Source organism: Chiroxiphia lanceolata, chromosome 13 (genome assembly GCF_009829145.1).
Source record: "Chiroxiphia lanceolata isolate bChiLan1 chromosome 13, bChiLan1.pri, whole genome shotgun sequence".
Lineage (NCBI taxonomy): Eukaryota > Metazoa > Chordata > Aves > Passeriformes > Pipridae > Chiroxiphia > Chiroxiphia lanceolata.
In genome coordinates this window covers 3,231,511-3,256,327 of record NC_045649.1, presented here as the reverse complement: position 1 = coordinate 3,256,327, position 24,817 = coordinate 3,231,511, and the positions used below count along the sequence as shown (strand labels likewise).

The 24,817-nt window shown below is 39.6% G+C and overlaps 1 protein-coding gene across 2 annotated transcripts in view; it reads right to left on the bottom strand.

Moving 5' to 3' along the window:
* Nucleotides 1–22,730, bottom strand: part of WWOX (WW domain containing oxidoreductase) — a 493,269-nt gene extending 470,539 nt beyond the window's left edge. For both annotated transcript variants that reach the window (XM_032701431.1, XM_032701432.1), the window contains exons 1-4: nucleotides 22,577–22,730; nucleotides 20,321–20,385; nucleotides 18,992–19,049; nucleotides 17,630–17,808 (exon numbers count right to left, since the gene is read on the bottom strand). In XM_032701431.1, coding sequence (XP_032557322.1) covers nucleotides 17,630–17,808; nucleotides 18,992–19,049; nucleotides 20,321–20,385; nucleotides 22,577–22,683 — 409 coding nt within the window. In that variant the 5' untranslated portion in view covers nucleotides 22,684–22,730. The remainder of the gene's footprint in view (nucleotides 1–17,629; nucleotides 17,809–18,991; nucleotides 19,050–20,320; nucleotides 20,386–22,576) is intronic.
* Nucleotides 22,731–24,817: the final 2,087 nt, after the last annotated feature.

Genomic DNA, 24,817 nt, shown 5'->3' with positions numbered 1-24,817 from the left:
GATTTAATCTGCAAGCATATTCTTTCTAAATCTGAAACTAATGGACAGGAAGCTCACACTTTGCTGTAATTAAAGTGGAGAACAAATCTATATACCCAGATTTTTTTCTTTCATCCACAGAACAAAGTTTCACAGTGAATTTCAAAACAGCTGCACACCACCCAGTGCAACACTGTTAATCATATCTTCCCCACTCTGAATTTGGACACTTCATTTCTTTCTAAAAGGAGCCTTCAAATTTCAGGAGTGAGCTACTACATATTTGTGATGTATTCAACAGCATCACTGGCTGTCCATCTCCATGGAGAACTGTGACAATGACAGAAGTTGCCATCCTGCTGGAAGAGGCATAACTTTGCTTAAAGGATTCAATTAGGCAAGCTTCAACCAGAAAATGAAGACTCCAACTGAAATGCCCAACAATTTAAGTATGTGAAGAAGTCAAAGAGAAGAGGTATTTGTTTTAACTTTATGACATTTACAGTATGTTCATGATTTCCTGTTAAAAACTGTTTACCAAAAAGCCTATTAAGATGGGCTGTCTCACTTCCAAAACACCCTGAAGCAACAAAATCCAGTTACAGCACAAGACATAACTTACATTATAGAAACAACAGACACCAAGACAAATTTATAGCATTTTCTGAAATTACATACTTACGGTATTTAAGTCCAAGCAATTTTCTTGTATCTCTTTTAAAGCCATTCACTGCACCAAGCAACTTTAATTACCTGGGTAATTCATTGCATGCACATGAATTCAGTTGCAGCATATGCAAAGATTTCCCCTCTTCCTAATTCCACTTTAAGCATATTTAACTAGAATTTTTCTTGTAACTAACAGAAGACATACCAGGGTACTATTAGCTTTTATGCTTCTTGCTTTGCATAAAAACACACTTACTTTGACTAGCTTACTGTATTATTAAAAACTAGTTGTTATGCCTGGGAACAGTTTTGTTACTGTTACACAAAGATCCAGAGCTGATGGCCAAGCTACTCAGCAAACATGATGATGTTTTGCTAACTCTACCCCAGGTCACACTGTGCAAAATAATAAAGTCCATGCCATTCACTGCTATAGTTAATAACTTGATTCTCATTATAAACTAAGTTACATGCTGTGAACTTAGTTCATTTTAACACCATCTTGACTCTGTAAATTCAGAGATCAGTGTTAAGCACTTCTCTTTAGGTCATACTCACTCTTTTCTGAGCTTCCACAGCATGATTCTTGTTATGGATCTTTACACAAAATCATGTCCTAAAAAGCCCTCCATTCAAACACTGCCACAGGCCTAGTGCTGATGTGTCTCCCTATCACACATATTTTGAACTACTAATTTTAAATTACTAATTCACAAACACTCTGGCACTGTGTTTAGGACAGCTGGATATATGCAAAAGGAGGAAAATGAACCCAGGTACCCCAAACCACATAAAGGCTCCAGTTCAACTACTGAATCACTGGCTATAGGTAAGGATTGTACATAACCATCACTATTTGATCTTTCTATCACTTTGTGTGGAGCATAATTCATAAGGCATCTTTCCAGATCATCTACCAGAAGAAATACATCATGAAGAGGTAACAGAATCTCTTCTTCATAGAACTCACTGGAGTTTAAGCATGATCTACACATCCACTTGCTCACTCTCAAGGCTGCAGCATTTTTTATGTGTCCTTAAAATATGCCCTCATAGACTTAAAAATCCTCATTAAGCAGTACAATTAAGTACCTTTACAGTTTAAGAAACAGCTATACAGGAGCTTAGAAGAATGCAACTTCCAAGTGAAATATCTGAAGTAAGAGTTTGGAAGCACCCTCAGTGTCCAAGTCATTTTACAGCTTTAGATCTTTGGTTCTGCAAAAATTAGTGATTCTTTGGTCCCTCAGTGTCAAAAAACTTGAAGAGGTGGGGAAAAGCTTCTAGCAGGATAGGAAACATTTTCTATTAGATTCACTGTCTTTAACTAAGTTTATCAACATTTGTTCTTCAGCAAAACGTAGCTGTATTTTCAATATAGAGTAAATTTCAAAACCTCAGCCTAACACATGGATTGAGTAAAGTACAAAGCTATTTAAACTCTATAAATAAAAATCTTACCTCTCTATAAAAACTACCACTGAATCACAATCCACACTGAATGTGGTTTCATACACCAAAGTTAAACCACAAAGATCATAAACACCCAAACAGTAAAACATTATCAAAAAAAAAAAATCACAGTATGGTTTAGCAGGGAGAGAAATCTAAACAACTATGTAAAGGACATGCAAAATTAAGGAACAAGAGCAACCTTAATTCTTCCCACCAAAGTAACTCTTGTGGACTTCAAAAGACCTTTTTAAAACATCACTTAATCTGAGACTGACACCACTTAAAGTGACATACGAAGGGATATATTAACAATAAAGATTTTAGCTTCCTTTCCAGGAAAGGAATGGTATCCTCCAGGGGTGAATCTTCCCTGTACTGCAGTGCTGGGGTGTTGCAGCTGCAGAGCTATTTAACCCAGGTCAGACAGACAGCCTGCCAACGAGTTATATGCTAGCAGTGGTTTTTTTAAAAGAAAGGAAAAACTACACAAGAAAAACAGCACAGGATTATAGACTTGAGCACCAAGGACAGCCAATTACAAAGAATTAAACAGATACTTCCCCCAAATGTGACAGAAGAACAACATGCTTAAATAACATCCACTTTGGAAAAGCAATCACTGTGTTGTATAGAGTATTTAAATATCCTATTTTGAGCCAATGTTTCATAAAACTCATTTCAAGCGATTGCCCTGCAAATCTCAAGTTTGTGCTGAGATCAACTGCTCTTGCTGCTGGTGCTCAAGCTGAACGAGCTCTAATCTGACACTCAGAAGTGAAAATCCTGTTTAAGAATAAGACATACATGAGGATAAACATTATGGCACAGCTCTACATCACCAGCTAACCTAAAGGACGGGGAGCAGAACTAACAAGAGAGCTACAAGCACATGGGATTTGCTGGAGACATTTAAAACCCTTCAGCCCTTTCTTACAGCCTGCTTTTCATAAAGACTCAGAAATTAGCACTCGATTTTATTCTTCATTTTCTATGATGACTTGTTCAATACTCTCACATTCTTGGCTATCTGCAGTCGACTGCTATCACTGAATTTTGGGGCAGATTTTCAGCTAATGGTCTCAATTAAGAAGCTGTTAGCATCGCTCAATTAATGCCTGCTGCACTGTGTCAACATCCACCAGAGTACAGGGCTCTGTCAAACGGTGCCACCTCCCCTATAAAACAGAGAAAGGGATTCACTCAGTGGAAAAGCAGTTCAGTGATTTCTTGTTTAAATACACAGCATACAGTCCATCAATCACTGGGGGACATTTTGTAACCGATTTGCATCAGGCATTTACACATTTTAAAACATTTGTTTATTTCAAATACAAGCAAGTTTGAAAACACAAGAAGAAATTCAAAAACATTTCGGACAACAGCAAGTTTTCTTCAGTTTCCCCACCTTCTCCTGAACGCTCTGGGATAACTTGGATCTGCCATTAACAACATATTTGAAACACTGTGATGCTGTCTTTCCTTGCAACAGCTTAGTACTCCATGTAAAAGCCTACAGGGTTTGCTCACACTTGGATTCTTCAGAATTGTTTCTTGCTTTCTCTCCATCGATGGAAGAGCTCTGGAGGCCCAAAGATCCATGTGTGCTCAAGGACTGATTTAAAGCCCAGCCTTCCTCGAGCCCTACATCACAGGCAGCTTGAATAGAAACTAAAAGGGAGTCCAGAAGAAAAGTTTCTTCCCTGCCACTACAGTAAACATTGCAAGACCAACTAAGCGAACACAAGTGTTCTGTAGAATTGCAAAAGTCCTGGTCTCTGTGTGTTGCATATTTCTGGCCTTTCATACACTGGTGGCTTTCTTATGCACTGCACGACAGCAGAAACCAACTCAGATTTTGTAAGCATAAATATATCACTAAAAGTGTGTGTTATGGTCATAGCAGTGGTCAGGTTTCTCTTTTTCACCCCACTACCCACATCAGGATTGCTTGGCCACATCCACTCTGCTTCAATATAGCTATTTAGGATAAACCCTTAAGAGCCACATTATTCAAGTCGCTCCAAATGCAAGTTTTCAAGCAAATAAAGCACCAAGCTATTTTTAAAAGACTCAATTTTAAAATGAGCGATTCCCATGAAATGCTAATGCTGCCTTTGTTTCTGTGTGTTTGCAGGCACATGGCAATGACACATACTGATACTTTTCATTGAAAAGTGTGATGTTATATGAAAGATACATCCTGCCTCTCCCTTTGTGTGTAAATTGGACAAATGTGTTTTTCTTGGAGTCATGAACCACAGAAAAAGCCAACCAAAACGAAACAGGGTGACTAATGCATTGGTTCTGTTTTCCATCTAACCAATTCAAAAATATGCACTCCTTACACTTCTTTGCAATACAGTGCTCTGGGCAAGGAAAAGTTATTCTTAACAGTAAGTGCACTGCTGTTGTCACTGACAAAACCCAAAATATTTTGTCTCCTCCGAGGGGAGCACGACACAAAACAAATATTTTAAAACACCCTTAAATTAATGAGATTATAAATATCTGTTGCTTTGTTGTTCCTGTAAAAAATTAAAGATGCATCATTCGAGGGAAACAAAGCTAAAGTCTTGCCAGCAAGAAAAAACTCTAGCACAGTGACTGTGTCAGGCACACACATTACAAATATGCTGCAACTAAGAGCCCCAAAGCTGGAGTCAGATCTGGTATCTACTCCAGCTGCACTGCCCAAAGACACCCACCAACTCATTTCATGATGCCACTGCACCAGACGTGACCACAAGCTGGGCCTTGAGTCCTTTCAGCTCTGTTACACCTGAGCCTGGTCAGAGTCTCAGCTCCCCAAAGGCACAGACTGGGAGCAGATTCAGACACTGCCAACCCTTCACCGTGCAGAGGTGCTGCTGTCCAACCCAAACACTGCAGTAACAGCCAGTCTGGAAGGAGCCCTGGAGTGAGAACACATTAAATACAGAGCCAAGCTACTTGTCATGTCCCACGATAAGACCTTGTTTTAGTTGTGTCAAGGCAATTCCCACCGACCACTCAATGTCTTCCCATAAAACACATGGAGATACCACTCAGAATAACTGGTTTTCAACTAAGTTAGATAGTCTTAAAACAGCTTAATGAAAACATAAGGGGAGATAAAGCCAAAACTGAAATTTAATCCTAAACTGGACAGATCATCCCAATAAAGATTTAATTTTTTCTTCCCCACTTGCCAAGTCATGTAAATATACACAAGTAAAGCATTTGGCTTCATCACTAAATGTTTAAGGACAATTTATTAAAAAGTTTATTTTTCTGTTTGCATACAATTTTTCCATTGTAACAGATAATTTACCATGAGAGCACCTGGATACGCAGCAACTCAGCACACACAGATTCATATTTTCTAAACAAAAACAACCTTTCCACCTAAAAGTGCATCTAAATGTATTATTCCAAAGTCAAGCCAAGCAGAGTTACATACATTTTAAAAGAAACCCAAGATGATAGCAACTTTGCCTCAAAATAAGCAGAACTAATTTTGCTGTGACTCATATTCCTTATTTTAATTAGAACCCTAAATTATTCAGCATTACATATGCTTATATTCATAAGGGATAAAAAAAATATTTTGTTAGACTACAGTTATGTTAACACACTACTTCTATTTTTACTGCAAAATAAACACTTCTAAATTAAACATTTAAGTGAAATCTAGAGTAGCAGAAAACAACAAATCTGCCCATAATGTAAGTCAACATCAAACCAACATCATGATGAAACCTAGATCAGGACCAAGTAGTCAAATTTTGACATGATATTTAGGGCACTTGATTTCTCAGTTAGTAATCATTCCTGAATGTTTAGTCACTATGGGATAAGTGACCCTTCTTTTGTTTATTTGTTTAAATGAAGCCAGCCTATTTATAAATACCATTACTTGAATACATTATTAAGGAAATAAATAACATTTTTGTGCAGGCTCCTGCAGGTTCATTTGACAGCAAAGCTGAGGGGAGCTAAAGAGAGGCAGTGGCAACAAAACTTACAACAGTCACACACACACACAAATCACTGAGGATTTACCCAACATCAGTAGCAAGTACCAAAGGCCAACAATAAAGAGGCTTCAGTTTCCAGCTAATCCACACACTCTTGAAGGGTTTGTGTTCTGGAAAAACGCCAGCCTTAAGAGCATTGGTAACAGAATACAGAAAGTCTGATCAGACATCCAGGATCAGCTAGATTTTGAAAGCTGTTTTGAGGAGTGGGGGTTTTGCCCCCCCTTTTTTTTTTCCCCCCAACTCCTTTCCAAAACTTTGGGGCTTTTCTCCTCCCTTGTTTTAGCTGTTCTTAACACACCTTCTTAGACAAGCTTACTCAACTGACTGGAAAACAGCCTAGAGAATTTAAAATTTATCTTTGTGTCTCTTGGTCTTTTTTTTTTTTTTTTTTTGTTAATCAGATATTTTTTTAAAAGTCCCAAGCTCAGAGAAACGAGGTTGGCAAACTCTCCCTCTCTAAAGCTGCTCTTTGCATCAGCAGTAGCTTTAGGCAACTCAACAGTTTTTCCCACCAAAGCAAAAATGGAGAAAAAAAGCCAGAAATTGTCTAGTTTCTTTTCAAGTACACTTCTGTTCCTCTGTAAGCCAAGACTATCATAGGTTTCTGTACTGCTGAGCTGAGCCCTAATTAAACATAATAAAAAAAATTAGTTGCATGTTTTGACTCTCCTTTTGGCAAGTACAACAGTGCAATGTTAATAAAAGAAGTAAATTCAATGAAGAGGAATACTTCAGCCAAGGCAGAATAATTAAAAGACATACTGTGCTGTCAGCTAAAGTGCTAGATCCTCCCAGCTTTAATCTCAAAGACATTTCATGAGAAATGCTCAGCGTTATGTAAAGATACAGAGAAAGTACTACAACATAAACTGGACCAATTTTTTTCTTCAAACAAACTTGATATTTATTTATATCAGTTACACAGTGAAAGATTTTTAAAATGTATATTAGACATTTTACAGATAAATAATAAAACAAGGTTCTGCCCTAAACAGCTCACAGTTCAGCTTACAAAAACAAAAAAAAGATGTCTTATAGAATCAAACATACAGAGACAGGTCCTGTTCTAAAGAGCTCACAGTTTGTATCACAGGGGAGAGGAACAGATGAGCAGGACGAAAATTAAAACAATGCTACTTGATTTCTGGCAGTCACCACCCACCTCTGTCTCTGGGCAACAAGAGATAAGACAATTTGTTTAGTTTGGCAGCACAAAGGAAGATTTTGATACAGGAGTCATTTCAGGATCCTGTGAAAAGAACTGAAGGCGGGGAAGATGCAGTTCACTGGTCTCTCTAGTTCAAAAGTGGCAAACCTTTTGGGTGTGCTTTAAACTACGAAGGGAAGAGGGAGATGGGAAGCTGTTATGGAACTCAAATGATCCATCATGTGGTTCCGACATACAAAGTAAGGCAGGAGATGGAGTTCTGAAACAAAAGATGAAGAATAAGAACAGTATTAACAAAAAGCATCTGTACACAAAAGCAAGGAGAATGGAAAACAAGCAAGGGTTAGAAGTCATTAAATTATAACATAAGGCCATGGGCAAAAAAAAGAAAAAAAAAAAATCAAATACCTCTTTGCCACACTTTCAAGAAGGACAGGAAAACACATCATGCCTCATCTCACACCAAAATTAAGCTGTATTTTTTTTTAGATGACATTGAAGGTCTACGTGGTAACAGCCAGAACACCAGCGACCCACCCGAGAGCTCAGTGACAAGAATCCAAGGTTTTTTCATCTCCCAAGAAGTCAGACCTTGCCAGTATGGGGCAGGGGATGAGAAAGCCAAAGATATACATGCCTACAGAACTTTGTATCTGTAAAACAGGAAAACCTGCCAGGTGAACAAGCACACTACACGTTTTCCAAAACCCACTGGTTTTGCGACGACACTGGACTCTAAAATCTTGAGTCACAATTTGCAACATTACTGTGAGTTAGGTAAAAAGGATCACTCCTACTGACAGTCAGAATGTTAGTGTTCAACAGTTCACTCAAGACCACCCAGAAATCAGGTTGTACAACTCCTGATTTCATAGTCAGTCTGCCCTGCCCACGACAAGTTCCCCAGTTAAATGACCAAACCCTAGTTTGTGTGTATAAAGTCTAGTAATTGATATTTATTCACCACATTACCTCTATACCATTATGAAGCCTATCTCTGCCTTACATTCTAGATGCATAACTTTGTGTTTTGACAGAGATGAGTGTTTAAAGTACCAAATGCAATGAACAGAATCAGGAAGTCTCGGTCTGTATTCCTTTGACCACAGATCAGATTCAGAAACAGATCACAACCTTCCTTCACTCAGGATGCCAAAAGTGTGCTGCCAAGTAGGTCATGCACATTTTTAGGCACTCCTCTTTGCTTAGCAAGGCACAAAATGGTCCAATTTTATCTTCAGAATTAAAAATCCTTCAAGAAGAGTAAGTTTATACCCCTCAGCATCTGCTTGCAGCTGGACACAGACCCGAACAAACAAAGCACCTCTCAAAAAAGGCTTTCTTTCTTTTCTAGTTGCCATATTTTCTACTCTTAATATATCTTAATTACTCCTTCTGCTGAAGAATTAGAATAGCGTTCAGAGAAGTGTATTTTTTATCCTGTGACAGAACAATCCAACTCCCACTTCAAACTGGAATATGGACACAGACATAATCTGTAAATTTAGGTCATTTACTGCAGCCATATGTTGCTGCACAAGTACAGTAAGACTAATAACACATTTCTCAAAATCTTAAATAGCATAATTAATGTCTGCAAAGTACAAATGTACAGAAGTAAGACATGCTGCTCGTGTTTGCCAATGGCAGAAGAGGAATGTAACCAGATTCTCTCACAGCACCTGAATCTCTCAACACACAATATGACACTGTTTTCTCAATTTGGTTCTGAGAGAGGAGAATTAACAAACTCCCTCACAAACTTTTAAATAAATGGTGATTTTATTATTTTTTTGCACAAAGCAGCTTTTTGATTAATCACAAGAGGAAAATGCCCCACAAGTTTTATGATTTTAGTACAGAAAATAAAGGAAACCCAATTAGAGAATGTGCTGTTAAAGCTTCTTGGATAAAGAACAAAGAATGAGGAGACACCAAATATACCTTCTACAAAGATAACATAACCTAGAAAAAACATGAAAAATTTCTAAGCAACGCTCATTTTTTCAGAACCTTGAGTCACAGTGTATGAACAAGATTTAAATAAATACATCCAAAACTGAACTGTGACAATTCCTTTTTCACACAGATATTATTACTATCAAGAAAACCTAACTTCACTAGTATTTTTAGTACAAAAAAGACACTAAGAACAGGAACTTAGTGACCAAGGTAACTATAATTAAATGAAGGAAAGGAAACAAAGTGTATTACTATAAAACTATTCAGATTTGAAGATAGACTGTAGGGAGTTTTCTGAAGCAACAGATGAAGTACTGAAAACCACCATGTGGAAGGACAGCAAGAAATCAAAACCAGCTGGATGTTACAAGAACAAAAATATTGAGGTTATAGAGCTGAATAGAAGGCTACAAAGATCTCACATATTAAAAATATGAGCCAATAGAAAAAAAAAAGGAGAAGGAAAAAAAAATCACTCAGAGAAGGAAAATAAAAACAACAGAAAGGCATAAGTGTGTGGTCAGTAACAGAGCTAAAAACTGCAAACATCATTAACTAATAAAAAAAAAAGAAAGGAAGACAAAAGTACTTTTGTTTTTGATGATCTTCCCCTGCTAAGCCAAAAATACCACGTCCATTAATGTACATACAGGTTGTAACTGGAGTTGACAGTAGCTAGAAAACTCCCTACATGTCTGAAGCTACTATAATTGGAAAGGTTTAGCAACCTCTTCCAAAACAATACAAATGTACATGTATTCAAACAACTCTTGCAGCACAATTAGTTTTCAAAACATGAAGGCACAGGATGATGCAGAGAGTTGAGCTCAGTGTTGCAGTGAGACAAACCCGATCACGCAAAAGGTTTCTCACCTCTGGACTGTGAAATACACATAAAACAACAAGAAAAACCTTTGTGAAATATTTCAAAAAGACAGAAAAGCAATCAAGCTGAGGCTCACTGAAGTGACTTTCTAATTCTTAAAGAACAGACAAGAACGTAAATACCACCTATTTAGAGGATTCTACAAATATGTTTTTCCCCTGTAAAACGAGGATCAGAAAGTACAACCCAGGCACACAGCTCAATCCCACCCTTTGTGAAAAGATTCCTTTACAAGCAGTAATCATTATTGAACCTTTTAGCCCAGATGTAATTTCTTACATGTTACAAGTTTCACATGCATTGTGAATTCCAGCCAAGGTTGATGAAGTTCAATAACTTGGCTAACCAACCATGTGTACTGCTCATTACACAAGTAATAAATAGATTCATCAAAATGGACATGAAAAAGCAGTATGAACATCTGACACCATTTTCCGCTTACTCAATAAGAAAAATAAATTACAGGAAGTCCAAGAGGACCTCTTAATATTTACAAGTAAGCAGTTGTAGCTTTATGTAAAGCAGAGCAATATTAATATTCCACAATATTAAGTCAGAGTTAAAACAGAGTGATGGAAAACTCAGTCACTGTTACCTGCCTGAAATTTTTGGAATACAGCACTGTAAATTAAAGAGAATTGTCTTCTATTAACATTAATCAAAGTCTGAAATAATAGCTTTTAGCAGTTTTTTAATTGCTCAAAATACATCAGTACTAGTTCCTGACAGCTACAAACATCCTACAACAGGAGGAGTTAAAAGTTCCACCCCATAGCCATGTTTTCCTCCATAAAGTGTGCTTTTCTACATCAATTACCCAATACTCTACTCTGGCCAAAAACATAGAACCTGCAAGACTCAGGCTCTCCTGGAAAAAAACCACTGTACTCCCATTCCCCCAAAACACTGGTACAACAAAATTCATGTCTGCCACAAAGTTTTGGACTTGCACAAAGAAAATTACTGAAAAAACAAAGAACCAGCAAAGGCTAAATTTAAGTAAGAAGCAAACAACAAAACTTCTATGCAGACACCAACATTTTCATGGTAGCGCTACTGGTGCGGTGTTCAATCCACAGCACGTGGATAACAGAACCTAAAAAATTCAGCCTTTAAATTTTCAGCATTACATTTCCATGAATTCTTCATTAAGCCAACAGTTTTTCTTCAATACAATTGGTTGAAGCCAGGGCAGCAAGAAAATAAAAGACACAGCTGCACACACAAAACCAAACGGCACTAGGCTGAAAGATGATTTCCTTTTTTCCCCCTCATCCTCCCCACCCAACCACATTTGAAAGGGGTTTAAAACCAAATCTTCATTGCTGGTGAAGGATGGCAGGAAAACAGTCCCTAAACAACACAACTGTGCTGGCAGAAGACCCTGCTGTAAAAATTACATCTGCAGTGTTTTTAGTGGGTTACTTATTTTTCTCCTGAGAGGTTATTTTATTCTACCAGGGCAGAGCACACACCCCCCAGGTGCACCCAGGCCATGCTTTTCTGTTAACATCCTGTGCTGCTTATAAAACATGTGATACATGGAGCCTAGAATTCGCAAAAAATTAAAATATACATCAAGGAGCGACTCTTTCAGGCTTTTAAAAGCCCAATAAATACAAAAGTATCCCATGAAAACAATCCCGGGGCCAGCCAGGACTTGGCCAAGAAAAATAATCCAAGGTTATATATTGCTGATCTTTCTGTCTGCCTCACAATAAACTTTGAACCCAAAGCTCCATAAATAATATCCATTTCAGTTCTCCACACATGAAACACTTCCAGCATGAAAACATACAACCATGCAAAGGCTGTAATAGTTTGTTCACCACAAGTTATGCTGGTTTAGAGAGAACATGAGATGCTCCCCCTGAGCAAAACCCCAGCATTTCCCTTCCCTGTGCACCACTGAGCTACCACAGAATTATGTACAGAAATTCTTCTTAATAAAAACAGGCAGGGGTTTTGACTTATTAATCCACAGGAATTCATGCATTTATGAACACTAATTTTGATTCAGACAACAAACTTTTTTCACTAAACTGGGGAAAAGATCCAGATAGCAGGAAAAGACCATTCAAGAAGCATCGTCACAAGCTTGCTCCCCCCTGTCACATCCCTTTTTCTGCTCTCTAAAGGGATGCAAATAATAATTACTAGAAAGCAAACACCTTGCTGTTTATTCATCATCACAAAACGTATAAAAAAAGAAGTTTACACTCAAATCTTAGAAGTCACCATATGAATGGAACTGAGAGAAATAATAATACAGACCGAAACCAGACAGATGTATTTTCTCTGAGAGATTTTTTTCCCCAAAACAAATTGTCCAACAAGCTGATTTTTCAGGTGTTCCAGCATAAAAAAAATTCCAAAACTACAAGAAATCATAAAGTGAATCTGAAACAGGGGACTGAGTTGAGCAGTTCCTCTGCAGAAGCCCTGCCACTTGCACACCCTTTAAATACTATTTCATGTGGAAACGGGCGAGAGAAATTAGAAAATAAACTCGGTGCTTTTGAAGAAAAATGGGCACATTTTTCAAGGAAAATTCGCCATCTAGCTCAAAAATAGAGCTGAACAGTTCCTTTCTGACAGATTCAGACAAACACACGTGGGGTTAGACCACCAAACTCCAGGCAATGCAGCGAAAGACGATGAACATATTTAAGACAGTCAGACTAATATGAATAAAATCAAATCCTCAATGGGATGTGAAGGGTCTGTTTTATTCCTCCCATATGATCAGAGTTTGCCTTAAATGAGACCATTCACTGGTCTAATTAGGATGCAGCAAATGTTACCTTCTTTGTGGAGGCTGATGAAGGCAGCCTCAGTCAAAGTGCTGTCGCCCACAAATAACCTCAGGAACTTCTGCAACTACAACAGTTCCCCATATTCTCAAAATTCTCTTCTCTGCAGGTACAGAGCAGTCAATTTTTGATACTTTAAGAAGTAAAAACATTCTTTTTAATAATACTTTTCTGATCTCTCCATCGTCAATAGATTTAGAGCACAGTGGTGAAAGGTAGCCAGCATCTCTTAGAGGCCTTAAATAGTCTTCAAAAGAAATTTAGATAAGCTTTAAAAGTTTAATTTTTCTGCTCTTACTGCTAGTAGCTTAAATAGCCAGTACTTAATTGGCATAAGAAATACAACAAAGGTTAACCCCACCTGGCTTTATTCAGGCTCTGAAAGTAGATTCTGCTTTTTAACTACAGGATAGATTTAGAACAATAGGAAGTGCTCAAACACTACTACACAGAGAAATGACAGCTCAGAAATCAGGAATTCAGGAATTCTGAAGCTATGCAGTATGTCATTCCCCCACTAAGCAAACTTGCATTAACTTCTGTCAGTATGAAGCACAAAAGCACAGTCTCAGCACAGCAGTCTGGCCACAAGTGTTGTATTGGTTATGGACAGGCTTAGTTACTTTTATACTGCCTTGATAAGCCTAAAAAAGTAAAAAGCTACTGAAAATAGCTTCTTAGTACAAAAAAGTGATGAACAAAACAAAAAAAAACCCTTGGACTCTTTCTGAATTAATGTAAGCATTGTATGCTCACTGAAAAGACTCCCAGCTTTCTAATATTTTAAAGTTCTATTTCCACCCTGACAGTATCAGATCTTAGATGATACTGGTAACAGAATTAACACAGGCAATCTCACATCCCAGACCACTGAAATTTTACTGTACTTTACCAGCAAGAGGGTCAGAAAAGTTTCCAGTATTTTGGGACCAGAAGGATTTAAGAGGGGTAGCCATTCTACACTGCTCACAGATGTAAAGTGTTCAAATAATGTCCCACATGAGAGAGATTTCGGAATGAGGTGCAGGTGATACAGTGAAAAACACAAGAGAAATTGCAGAGGTACACAATTTGTATTTATCCCAACAGCAGCACCATGTGTGAACCAAATCTAACCACCTACCCGTTACAATGATGATTAATACTAAAGTAAATTATCAAGATACCCACCGTCAAACTGTTACCTTGTATGGTTTCACCATGCTCAGACATGTTTGCTTCTATACAAATCCTCACTGCAATTAATTTCAACATTTGATACTGGGAATGCAGCTCACTAAATATACAAAGCATTTCAAAAGCTACACAGGTTCTATTCTGAGAGTTGTGCTCAAAGCAGAGCTTAAGCTCTAAGTCTTTTCCCCTGATTTCATACAGCTGATCCTCAAGTTTAAGGGGATGCAAATGAGACATGGGAGTGACAGACATCAATTTTAAAAGAAAGAATAAAAGAATACAGCTGCTAACTGTATTTTAGTAGTTAAGAGGAGAAAAGTAGGTTGCTTCACCTGCTGGTGAAGTTGGTTCACTTCCACTAGATCAGGTTGCTCAGAGAGTCACTGGGAAAAAAGTCATGAGAGAGAAGAATAAAATAGGAAAACATCTATTTATTGTTTATAAAAATTAAATGGCCAGTTATTCAAAACAACTTTTATATGACAACACAGATGTTTAATTGAGATAAATTATATGCACATTCCCCAACCTTTTGCATCAGTGTGACAACAGCTGCTAATGCTGAAGTTCTGCACAAGAAATAAAAGAAACATGACAACTGCTCACACATAAATATATGCAGACCAAAAGCTCACTGGAGTAGTGACTCATCTTTTAAGCACTGATTAATAGTAACTAATACACAGCTTCTCTCCTGGCTTAGGCTTCTTCATTGCTCAGAAGTGAAAGTGCCAGGAAAAAAAAAAAAAAAGGAAGTCCAATTAACAAAACATTAAACAACAATTATTTCAAAGAAACAATCTAAAACATTAAAATATAAAAGTAATATACAAAGACACATTATGGCTTCTGGATCTTCTTCAGCATTTGAAAAAAATTAAGCTGCTTGCTCTGGGCATCCCTTTCAAAAGCCACTAACAGGCCTCTGGACCTTCACAGAGCAGAAAAATTAGAATCCCAGTTTGACGAACTGGTTGTGATTATCAATACAGTTTTGTGATAAAATTTTGGAAAAGCTTTAAGAAAAACTCTGCTTTGGGGAATCTGCCTGCCTGGACAGAACAAACACATTTTGCCCTTCCATGGGATACTGAAATATTACTTACACTTCGCTACTCACACACTCTCACAGTCACCAGGGGTTAAATGCAACTGCACCCAATACAAAAACCAGAAAACATAGTGGTCTCAAGGTCATACAGATACATAACCCTTAAAACCAGACAGAAATATTTATATAAGTCAGGAAAATCACACAACCGCTTCTCTGATATTAAAACCAAGTTATAGGAGGGGGTTTAAATGTTTTATTTGAGGAGACTGCTTTCACACACAGCTGAAAACATCACACCTCTGTATAAAATTAAAACCTAGATGAACTGCTGATACGCTTTTATAATTTCAAATTCTAGCCCTAATAATTAAGAAAGCAAACAACAAAATTACAGGAGCAGTTACTAGCAGCAGGGAAAAAAGCACCAGGTCGCTTTTGTTAAGTATTTTCAAAGGGCAACACAGACCTCTAGTGGAAACATTAGAGAGCACAACTTCACCCATACCAGCTGCGGGCTGGGGAAGTACTTTTTGTAACCCGATGTCAAGACCTTTAAACAGAAAAACAACACACAAAAGTGCCCACTATCTTCAATTCCTCAGTAGTAATAATAATTCCTCAATAAGTCTTACTGATTTTAAGAGAACAAACTGACACTACTCATGCATCACCTTCATACTTGTGGACTCCTCATGTCTTAACCTCATATAGCAGAAAAAGCCCAAGGCTTATTTCACTAATGGTCCTACTATTTTTGGTATGCTTTTGAGCAGGGATGATATCCTGCCCTCATCTACTTATAGAAATAAAGAATGTGTGTGTATATAAATATATATATATGGGGGGGGCATGTATGTCACAAGCAAAGAAGATCTGGTGCAAGGATATGATTCATTACTTGTGATCAATCCAGATTATAAACTAAAGGGAGCAACAGGGGAAAAAAAAAAAATCTTGACAAAAGCATCATTTACCTCAGATTCAGATTTTGCCATATTTGAAACACTTTCAACTCATTCAGCAAGGCTGAATGGCAGCTCTGTTCCTGCTGAAGGCAAATCCCTTTGAGTCCAGGTGATTCTTAAATGTTCTGAGACTGCAAAGCTGCACACAAAGCACATCCTGCTGCTGGATGCAAGGCAGAGACAGGCTGTACCAAGAATTTGGAATGTAAACCTTACTAGAAAGCACAAGTACAACCCTTGCTGCCCCAACTGCAATGCCAGTCTGTAGTAGCACATCAGGCAATGGCAGCAGGGCATGTCCTGTTAAAGGCCTAAATTGCAAGCCACAATAAAGCTCTAAATTCTTCATCTGACTCCTGTGGGATAACACTCCCTTAAATAATTCAGAAGACCAAGAGAATTCGGAGTGCTAAGTCCTGCTATTAATCCATTTTCTAGAACATCTCCAAGGTTTTCCAATGTCCTCAAAAATGAACTAAAATAAAACCCACCAAATAACTGCATGAAGTCTCTTTCAATACTGATGCAATCCCACCATGAAGAAAAATGCAAACCACAAAAGGGAACAAAAGATCAACAGTGACCTAGGATCTACATCGATTCCCCCATTTACCAAAAAAATTCAAATCTAACACCAAACCACACCACAGTTTTAATATTTGTGGCTCCTCCACAAATTTAAGTCGCAGAAAACAACATTATCCTGGGCAGGTTGCTGAGTGAAACTTCAGGCAGCTTAGCAAATTAGGTTGGAGAAGGAATCCTGTCTTCTGAGGAGAAAAGCAAAGCCCCTAAACACAAAGCTTCGTTATAAAATGAAACAAAAGCAGCTAATTAGAATCTCTCAAATACTCACCAACTATAGAAGCAATACTATGTAGCAGATACCTAAAAAAGCTGGGTGTCTGAAAGGATTTATGAACCTCACAGACAATACAACTAACAGGGATTTCTAATGGTCATAAATCATATTTCTTTGCCTTAAAGGAACATCGAGTAAAACATTCTGATACAAGTTCATCATCAAATTCACTTGAAAGTACCTTCAGTAATAAAAATTCCACAATCTCCTTGGAAAAACCTGAGTTCACTTGCTGCCCATAGGAAGTTTTTTTTCAATACTTTACCTGAACTCCCCTGCAGCCTTACAAACCTTACGCCTTGTCCTTGCCACCAAGATCATAAAAAGAAATTTCCCTGCTCTTTCACAGTCATCCTTCATACATTTACATGATGTAAAATGCCTCCCTCGATATTTTTCTAGACAAAAATCAACTGTTTCAGCACTTGTAGCTCTCCTGTAAGCTCCAAATTCTCCACGCCTTTTTTTAAAAAAAAAAAAAACAACAGTTTTCTAACTAAGGGTTTTACATGAAAAAAGTGCAAATCAAGTTTGAAAACCAAAAGTACAGATATTTAAACAACAAAGCAGTCAGTAAGACAAAGCTTGTCATATTTTACCTTATGTGTTATGTTAACCTACCTATTCCTGAATTTGCTCCTGTGATTATAACCACTTTCCCACTCAAGTCACGACCCTGGAGTATTTCCATTGCAGTACTGTTTCCATCATATTTTTGTCTAGTAGCAGGCTTTGCTGGATTATCTTCAACTGTAAAGGCCAGTCTTGGGTCAAGGTAGGTAGTCCTTTTGTTTATGTGGCTGCAAGAGAACACAAAAATTCAACTGCTTGAACCCTTCTGTACTCTGCATTTAGATTTTAAATGTATTTCAACCACTCCTGTGTACAATCCCAATGGATCCTTTAAATTCCAAAAAAATCAAATAATTTTTTTCAGTTTTGTTAAAATCATCCCAATTACTTTTTTTAATCAAACATTTTTCCAGGTGTGACAGCATCCATTACTAATTGTATTCACACACATCACAAGCCACTCTGAACTTCATGTGAACCCCTGACATAAAAGGCAGAATTTTGTCAGGGAAAAATAAAAAAAATCTCATTATATTAGGGAAGATCATGTTCTCTTAGGAGGTCTACAAAAGGGGCCTACACTACTCCTTGAAACAATACACCAAGGGCAAATGCAGCTCAGTACTTTTTTCTCACACAACTGAAAAAAAGCAGCTTCACATCAGCACAGCAAACAGCACAATTTGGACCAGGCTCACCTCTATAAAACCATGTTTTAGTTTTCTTCAGACAATTATCAGAAAGACACAATAAGCAACAACTTTCAGTCTTCAGCCCTGAGGTACAGGACAGAGAGGCTACACTTGCTATTTCGGCCTCTGAATATTCTTTATTCTAATAAGTCAGTTTAAGATAATTACCCCACTTTCACCCTGCCATTAAACACACAAACAGAAACATGCCCAGAAATATTTTTCTGCTTCTGTGAACTTCCTCCCCTCCCACTTCTCTAAAACTCTTTGCTAGCTCTGTCCCTGTCCTCTCCTCTGTCCGTGCTTTACATTCCAGGCGAGTCAGAGCTGCAACAATTCTGGTTTTGCCTTGTATGTCTAAAGCATTACTGCAATGTTACCAACCAGACACAAAGTTCTGGGTATGTTTTTAAAGTTCCTGATACAGAGTTTATCCCTAAAGGTACACAAACAAAATGAGCCTACATAAATATTGCCTGAGGGTCAGCTCACATCCTGAGATGTGGATGTGCAAGCACTTCACCCACCGTGGAAGATTTCAGAAGACCAGAAATGTGTGTTTAGACACTGCTACAACTCTAATATGTGGATTCCGAAGCTGTACTTATTAATCTCTTTGTCTTCCCAGCTGATACTGTCACAGCATCATAACTCAAAAGGCTACTCAGCATGTAACAGTTGCCCTACTTGAACATATTCTACAGTTTGACATACTTACTCTACAAAATAGACTTGTCCATTTTCATCAGTCTCCTGCTCCCATCCATATGGCAGATCTAGGAAGCACATAAAACACTAACTTTATTTTCAGGCATTAAGAGTACACTCCAATATGAAGTTTAAGTGATTTCCCAGACAGATGTGACACAATTCTGCATTATTTCTGTAGGTGCTGCACCTGAATATCAGAACTTGAAAGAAGGATTGCTTCCCTAATCACACACAACTGCTCTCTCACAAAAGTACAACATACAGGAGATCCCATACAAAAGTAGCAGGTTAAGTATAATCTAAAAAAAAAAAATCTTCATATAGATTATTTCATGTTATAGCACAAACCAGCAAAATGCAGTCATGCTTCCTAGTACACACACATCTACACTGCTCACAGTTTAGTAGCTATTCCTGACAAAGTAAATAGCAAAAACCATTGAACTAAATGTAGGAAAAGTCATGTGTAACACACACCAAAAGTTGAAAGATTACAACCCTCTAGTGGGCACAAGATACGTTAAATCAAACGTAAATGATTCTATGATTCTATGAAGTTGGAAGGACAGATAAAAGAACAAAAATGACAAATCTTTACAAAACAAATTCTTATACAAAAGATCCTACAGAAATACTTAACAGATGGCACTCTCAGTATTTCTAACCCCAGCTGAAAAGTACTCATTTTAATTCGATCAACACAAGATCTCCTGAAAACATTCCACTTATAGTCAGATTGCCAATGCCAAAAGAAATATGGTTTGCTAATAGTATAGTACCCCCAGGTGCACCACATAGAAGCTTTTGGGAAGATCTAATTTAAGGCTCTGATCCAAGGCCCTTAAGAAGCCATTTTCCTCTGGAAGTGTCCTGCAACATTGTCTGCCTCCTGTTCTGGCACAAACGTTCAACTGAGTTGGGGAAAACAAGTAAAACGAAAACTAACGAGACTTCCTTCTGTGCCAGGGATATTCTTTAATGAAATACGGTCTTTAAAGAATATAATTCAACTATAAATATTATCTGACAGACACCAGGAAATCAGAACCCAATCAGAGAACTCCAGAGTTGGACTGTATGCTTTACAAGCCACACTAAAACAAACCCTCTAACCTAGAAATGGTACTTTGACTTTATGGAGCAATCCAAGAAAGCCATAAAACTGCAAAGTGATCACCCTACTTCAATCACAGAAGCAAAATCCCACTGAAACCATCTGTATTTTGCCAGCTCAGTTTGCCTTGGTGATTAGTGTCAACTAATGATCAGCTGAGACTTGTGGAGGAAATTATGTTTGTAACATAATTTCAGTTCATTACAAAAGCTTAACACAAACCTCCTGCAACACGTTTCCTCTTCCCAGACTTAGGATGTTCCCACTGTGTTTTTTCTTCCAGGTGGCTGCAGGAAAAGAAAAGGTCAAGATTTTAGAAAATTGCCTAATAATCTTTCAGATGGAATCCAAAATATTGCCACAGTTCTGAAAGTAACAAACCAGAGAGGACAGGAATCTATAAAAATTCAAATAAATGTTTGACTTCCAATCTAAGTTTTGTTACTTATGAGAAGAAAGAAAACCCAAAACTTATTAAAAACTAACATTAACAGACTCAGAAAAGAACTCAAAAAGACAGTGAACCTTGGCAGGAATAAGGAAAAATAAAAAGCCCAAGCTAGTAATAATAATACTAGAAAGTTTCCAAATTACAAAAGCACCTTTCTAAAACTCTTGCCTAATAATAATGATTTGCAGGCTGTAAGCTAAGTAAGCTGGATTTCTACGTGAGCAATTGTAGCTTTGGACAGTTAAGTTTATCCACAGGCCTTGAATAGAAGGATATTTATTTAATATACTTGATAATGTTATCACATTACTCTCTCATAAGGTTTTCTGGACAATAGACTAATAGGCAAAGTGGTCTGCACATAAACAAGGTCTTAAGATATCCAAAGTGCTAAAATCAGGTTGCATATTAAAATCTTATCTTCCATTAAATATTTTTAAATAGGAACCAAGTTGTAATATTAAGAGTCAGGCAGGGATTACCTGAGTGTCTAAAATGACAGCTGCCCAAGTGTGAAATACAGACTGACAACAGCACTGGATAATATACATAAATAACCACTAACCCACAGGCCCAGTACCAACAGCAAGTTACAACATAAGCAACTTTCCCTTCTTACAACAACCCCACAGTGTCAACATCAGGTATTACAGGAATCACAGCTGGGGATCTGAGACTAAACAATTGCACCTGTGTGACCTGCACAAGCTGCAAGACATTGAACCAAATTACTGCAGCCTGACAAAGAAATGACTGTCCACCTGTGTGCACACCAAACTCATCATAAACACCTTTGAAAGTCTAAAATCAAAATCATGCTATTCCAGCTAAGTTTAAAGTTCATATTGTTGATGAGGTTTAAAAGAAATTTCCAGAATATGCAGAGGTATCACAGATACAGAGCATACATTAAAGGTAGCAACACCTGTTCACGTCAAATATATTTTTAGACACACTGGGATAGATTTTCAAGCAGTAAAGATATATTCATTTCATGTCATTAAATTGAATCAGTCCAGTTTCACAACAGTTAAGAAACTGGCTTGTTGAAGTAATTGTGTAAAAATTACGCTCAGTAGTATCTCATTATTTTGTAGGTTTGCCACAAATCACTACCAAGTGACTCCTTTCGGAAAGAGCTTTTGAAATCAAAGGAAATATACAGGCACTCGGCCTAAGAAAAACAAACATCTAGAGAATCTGTAGGGTTTACAAACAAAGTGTGGATAAACAAAAACATTCTCACCAGTGTTTGTAAGGCAGAACTTGGGAGGGAGATGCCAACTCACCGCAGGTGAGAATAAACTATACTTTGCCCCCTTTTTGTGGAAGGGAATAAATTTTGTAGCTCTAAACAGACTAAAACATATCCCGAGATCAGCATGGCTACAGAAACTACACGAAAGGAGAAAGTGTATAAATATACATTCCACTGAGTTAGGTCCCTCTGTGGCACAACCCCTTTGGAACCTGCGAGGATACAACCACTACCAGTGGCACGAGCAGATGGTGCTAAACGTGAAACTTTCTCTCTTGCTCAAGTTGTGGCACATGAAGAGGTGAAGGACTGCACCTACAGCTCCTAACTTCCATCGGACCTGTTTCTCCTCTGCTCCTAGACGGAGGAAAACTAAGAAACCCACAACACTGTGTGAGGCTCAACACGGAGAGCCACGAGGTGCGCTCAAAACAGCTCCGCGACTGGTCCCTCCCGCATCCAGGAGCGGCTCCAGCATCATTCCCACGCGGGGCGGGCGGCGGTGGCTCCGCATCGCACCGACCGCGCCGGGCTCAGCAGGGGCGGCTGCCGCTGTCCCTGCGGCTGTCACAGCCCAGCCCACACGCGGAAACCGAGTCCCACGGACGCCGGTCCCGCCGCCCGAGCCCCGGCAGCTCGTCCGCGCTGCACCGGGCGGGACGCGGCGGGTCCTGCCCCGCATCCGCGCCCGCGCTCCGGGGCGGCAGCGCCGGCGGCTCCGGGCGGTCAGAGCGCTCCAGGCGGGCTCGCCCGCGCTGCCTTCCCTTACTTGGCGTAGTAAACCCAGCCGTCCTTGGTGGTGCGCTCCTCCCAGCCCGGCGGCAGCTCCTCCTCGCTGTCCGTGTCCTCCAGCCCCGCGTATTTCAGCGCCGCCATGGGCACGGCGCGGGCTCCCCGCGCGGCCCCCGCAGCGCCCGCGCTTCCGGCCCGCCCGGGCACCATGGGAGCTGTAGTTCCACGGCCGAGCCGTCACACCCCGGCCGAGCCGTCACACCCCGGCCGCCGAGGGACTCGGAACATCCAGGGGGTCCCGGCCGAGCTGAGCTCTGGGAATCTCGGGGTTCTCTGCCCCTCTACTCGCGCCGCGCCCCTGGAGCGCTGTGTCCAGTGCTGGGCTCTCCCTCAGTACAAGAAAGACAATGAGCTACTGCAGAGGGTCCAACAGAGGCCACGGGGATGATGGGGAGTCTGGAGCACCTCTCTTACCTGGAGACACTGAGGGAGCTGGGCCTGTTTAGTCTGGAGAAGAGACGGGGAGAGGATCTCATTAATGTATATAAATATCTCGAAAGCGGGTGCCAAGGGTGCTGTGCCAGACTCTTCGGTGGTGCCCAGCGACAGGATGAGGAGCAATGGCCATAAAGTAAACCACAAGAAGTTTCACCTCAATATAAGAAAGCATTTTATGCTGAGGGTGTCAGAGCACTGGAACAGACTGCCCAGGGATTCTCCCTCTCTGGAGACATTCACAACCCTCCTGGACGTGTTCCAGTGCCACATGTTCCTCCAGGTGACCCTGCCTTGGCAGGGGGGTTGGACTCGATGATCTCCAGAGGTCCCTTCCAATCCTAACAACTCTGTGATTTTGAGGGCATTAAATGCTTCCAGCCCTCTCTTTTCAATGATGGGTGTGAATGTAGTGAGGCCTTAGAAAACAATGGGAAATTAACTGTTCTTTAAGCTTTTTGCTCTTGGGTGTCACCACCTGATCTCGAGGATGAGACTTTTCCTCATGGCCATGTTAGTCAGAGCTCCCTCATGGCGTTTGCTCAGTGAGGAAGGCCTGTCTGGAGAGGAATACCTGGCTGTGCTAACACCCACGGGGGAGGCTGTGGGCTGCCTCACCTGCCCGGCAGCACAAACACAGTGACCTTTGCCAAGCCTGGCTCACCTGGTGACACAAACACAGTCAGCTGTAAAGGCTGAAGCGTTCCTGGGCAGTGAATTGGCAGGAACCTGCAGTAACTCTGTCCTGGCAGCTCCTCTGCAGCTGTGACAGATGGAGAAGGAATGACCGTTCCCATTATTCAGCTGCTTTTGATTCCCGTACTTGTATGCTGACACATTCCTATCTATTTACATAACCAGACGCAATCATCAGCATTTGTATCAGCATTGTTGTGCTTTGGCAGGTGTTTTAAACCAAGGAGGCAAAGGCAGTGCTGGGTAGAGGCTGTGAGCACTGCAGACCACACCAGGTGGCAGTGCAACCCCACAGAAGCACCACAGGCTCTGACCCTTTGAGTCGCATTTTCATGCACTGTTTGAGGCACTGACCTATATGGCTCCCTCACTCCTCACTAATGGCATCCATATCTGGCCAGAAAAAGCAGCCTGAACTTTTTTTTCTGCCCTGCTGCTCCCCTCCCTTTGCAGGTTCCCCTGAGGAATTACATGTATTAAATTATCTCCTCCTGCTAGAAATAAAAACCTGTGCATCATCCAGAGCCAGTTTTCATGCGAGTATTATTGGCAGTATTAAAAAAAGCTGTGACCATACTTTCTTGGGTAAACATAAGGGAAGGGAAACTTCAGTGATGTGCTCACTTCTGGTCCAGAAAGCTGCTGAGATACTCCATAGTTGACTGAGTGGTGAGATGTGCCAGATCCCAAGAAAACAGATTATTTAAGTCAATATTTGAAGTACAGAAGAGGAGTTTTAATCTAGCAATAGTACTGTAGGAATAGGTAGTTGTTAGTTTTCTTTCTGTTGCAGTCTGTTAGCATTCAGCATCCAATGCTCTGTGAATTGCATTCAGTCAGAATGTGGAAATCATTTGTCTGACAGTTATCCCATCCCAGCCATCTGTATAGCATAAAGTATGTCCTGAATGTGTCCAGCAGCATTACAGCATTTCAGTGATAAGGGTGTACAGTGTAACACCCCCCAACCCACAGATGAGGCTCACCCTGGCCATGGGGGGCAACCAGCAGACCCCTCCAGGCAAGCCAGCCAAGAAAGGCTCCTGGGCTGCCTGCCCAATTCTCAGCTCAGTCTTGGCAGTCTGCA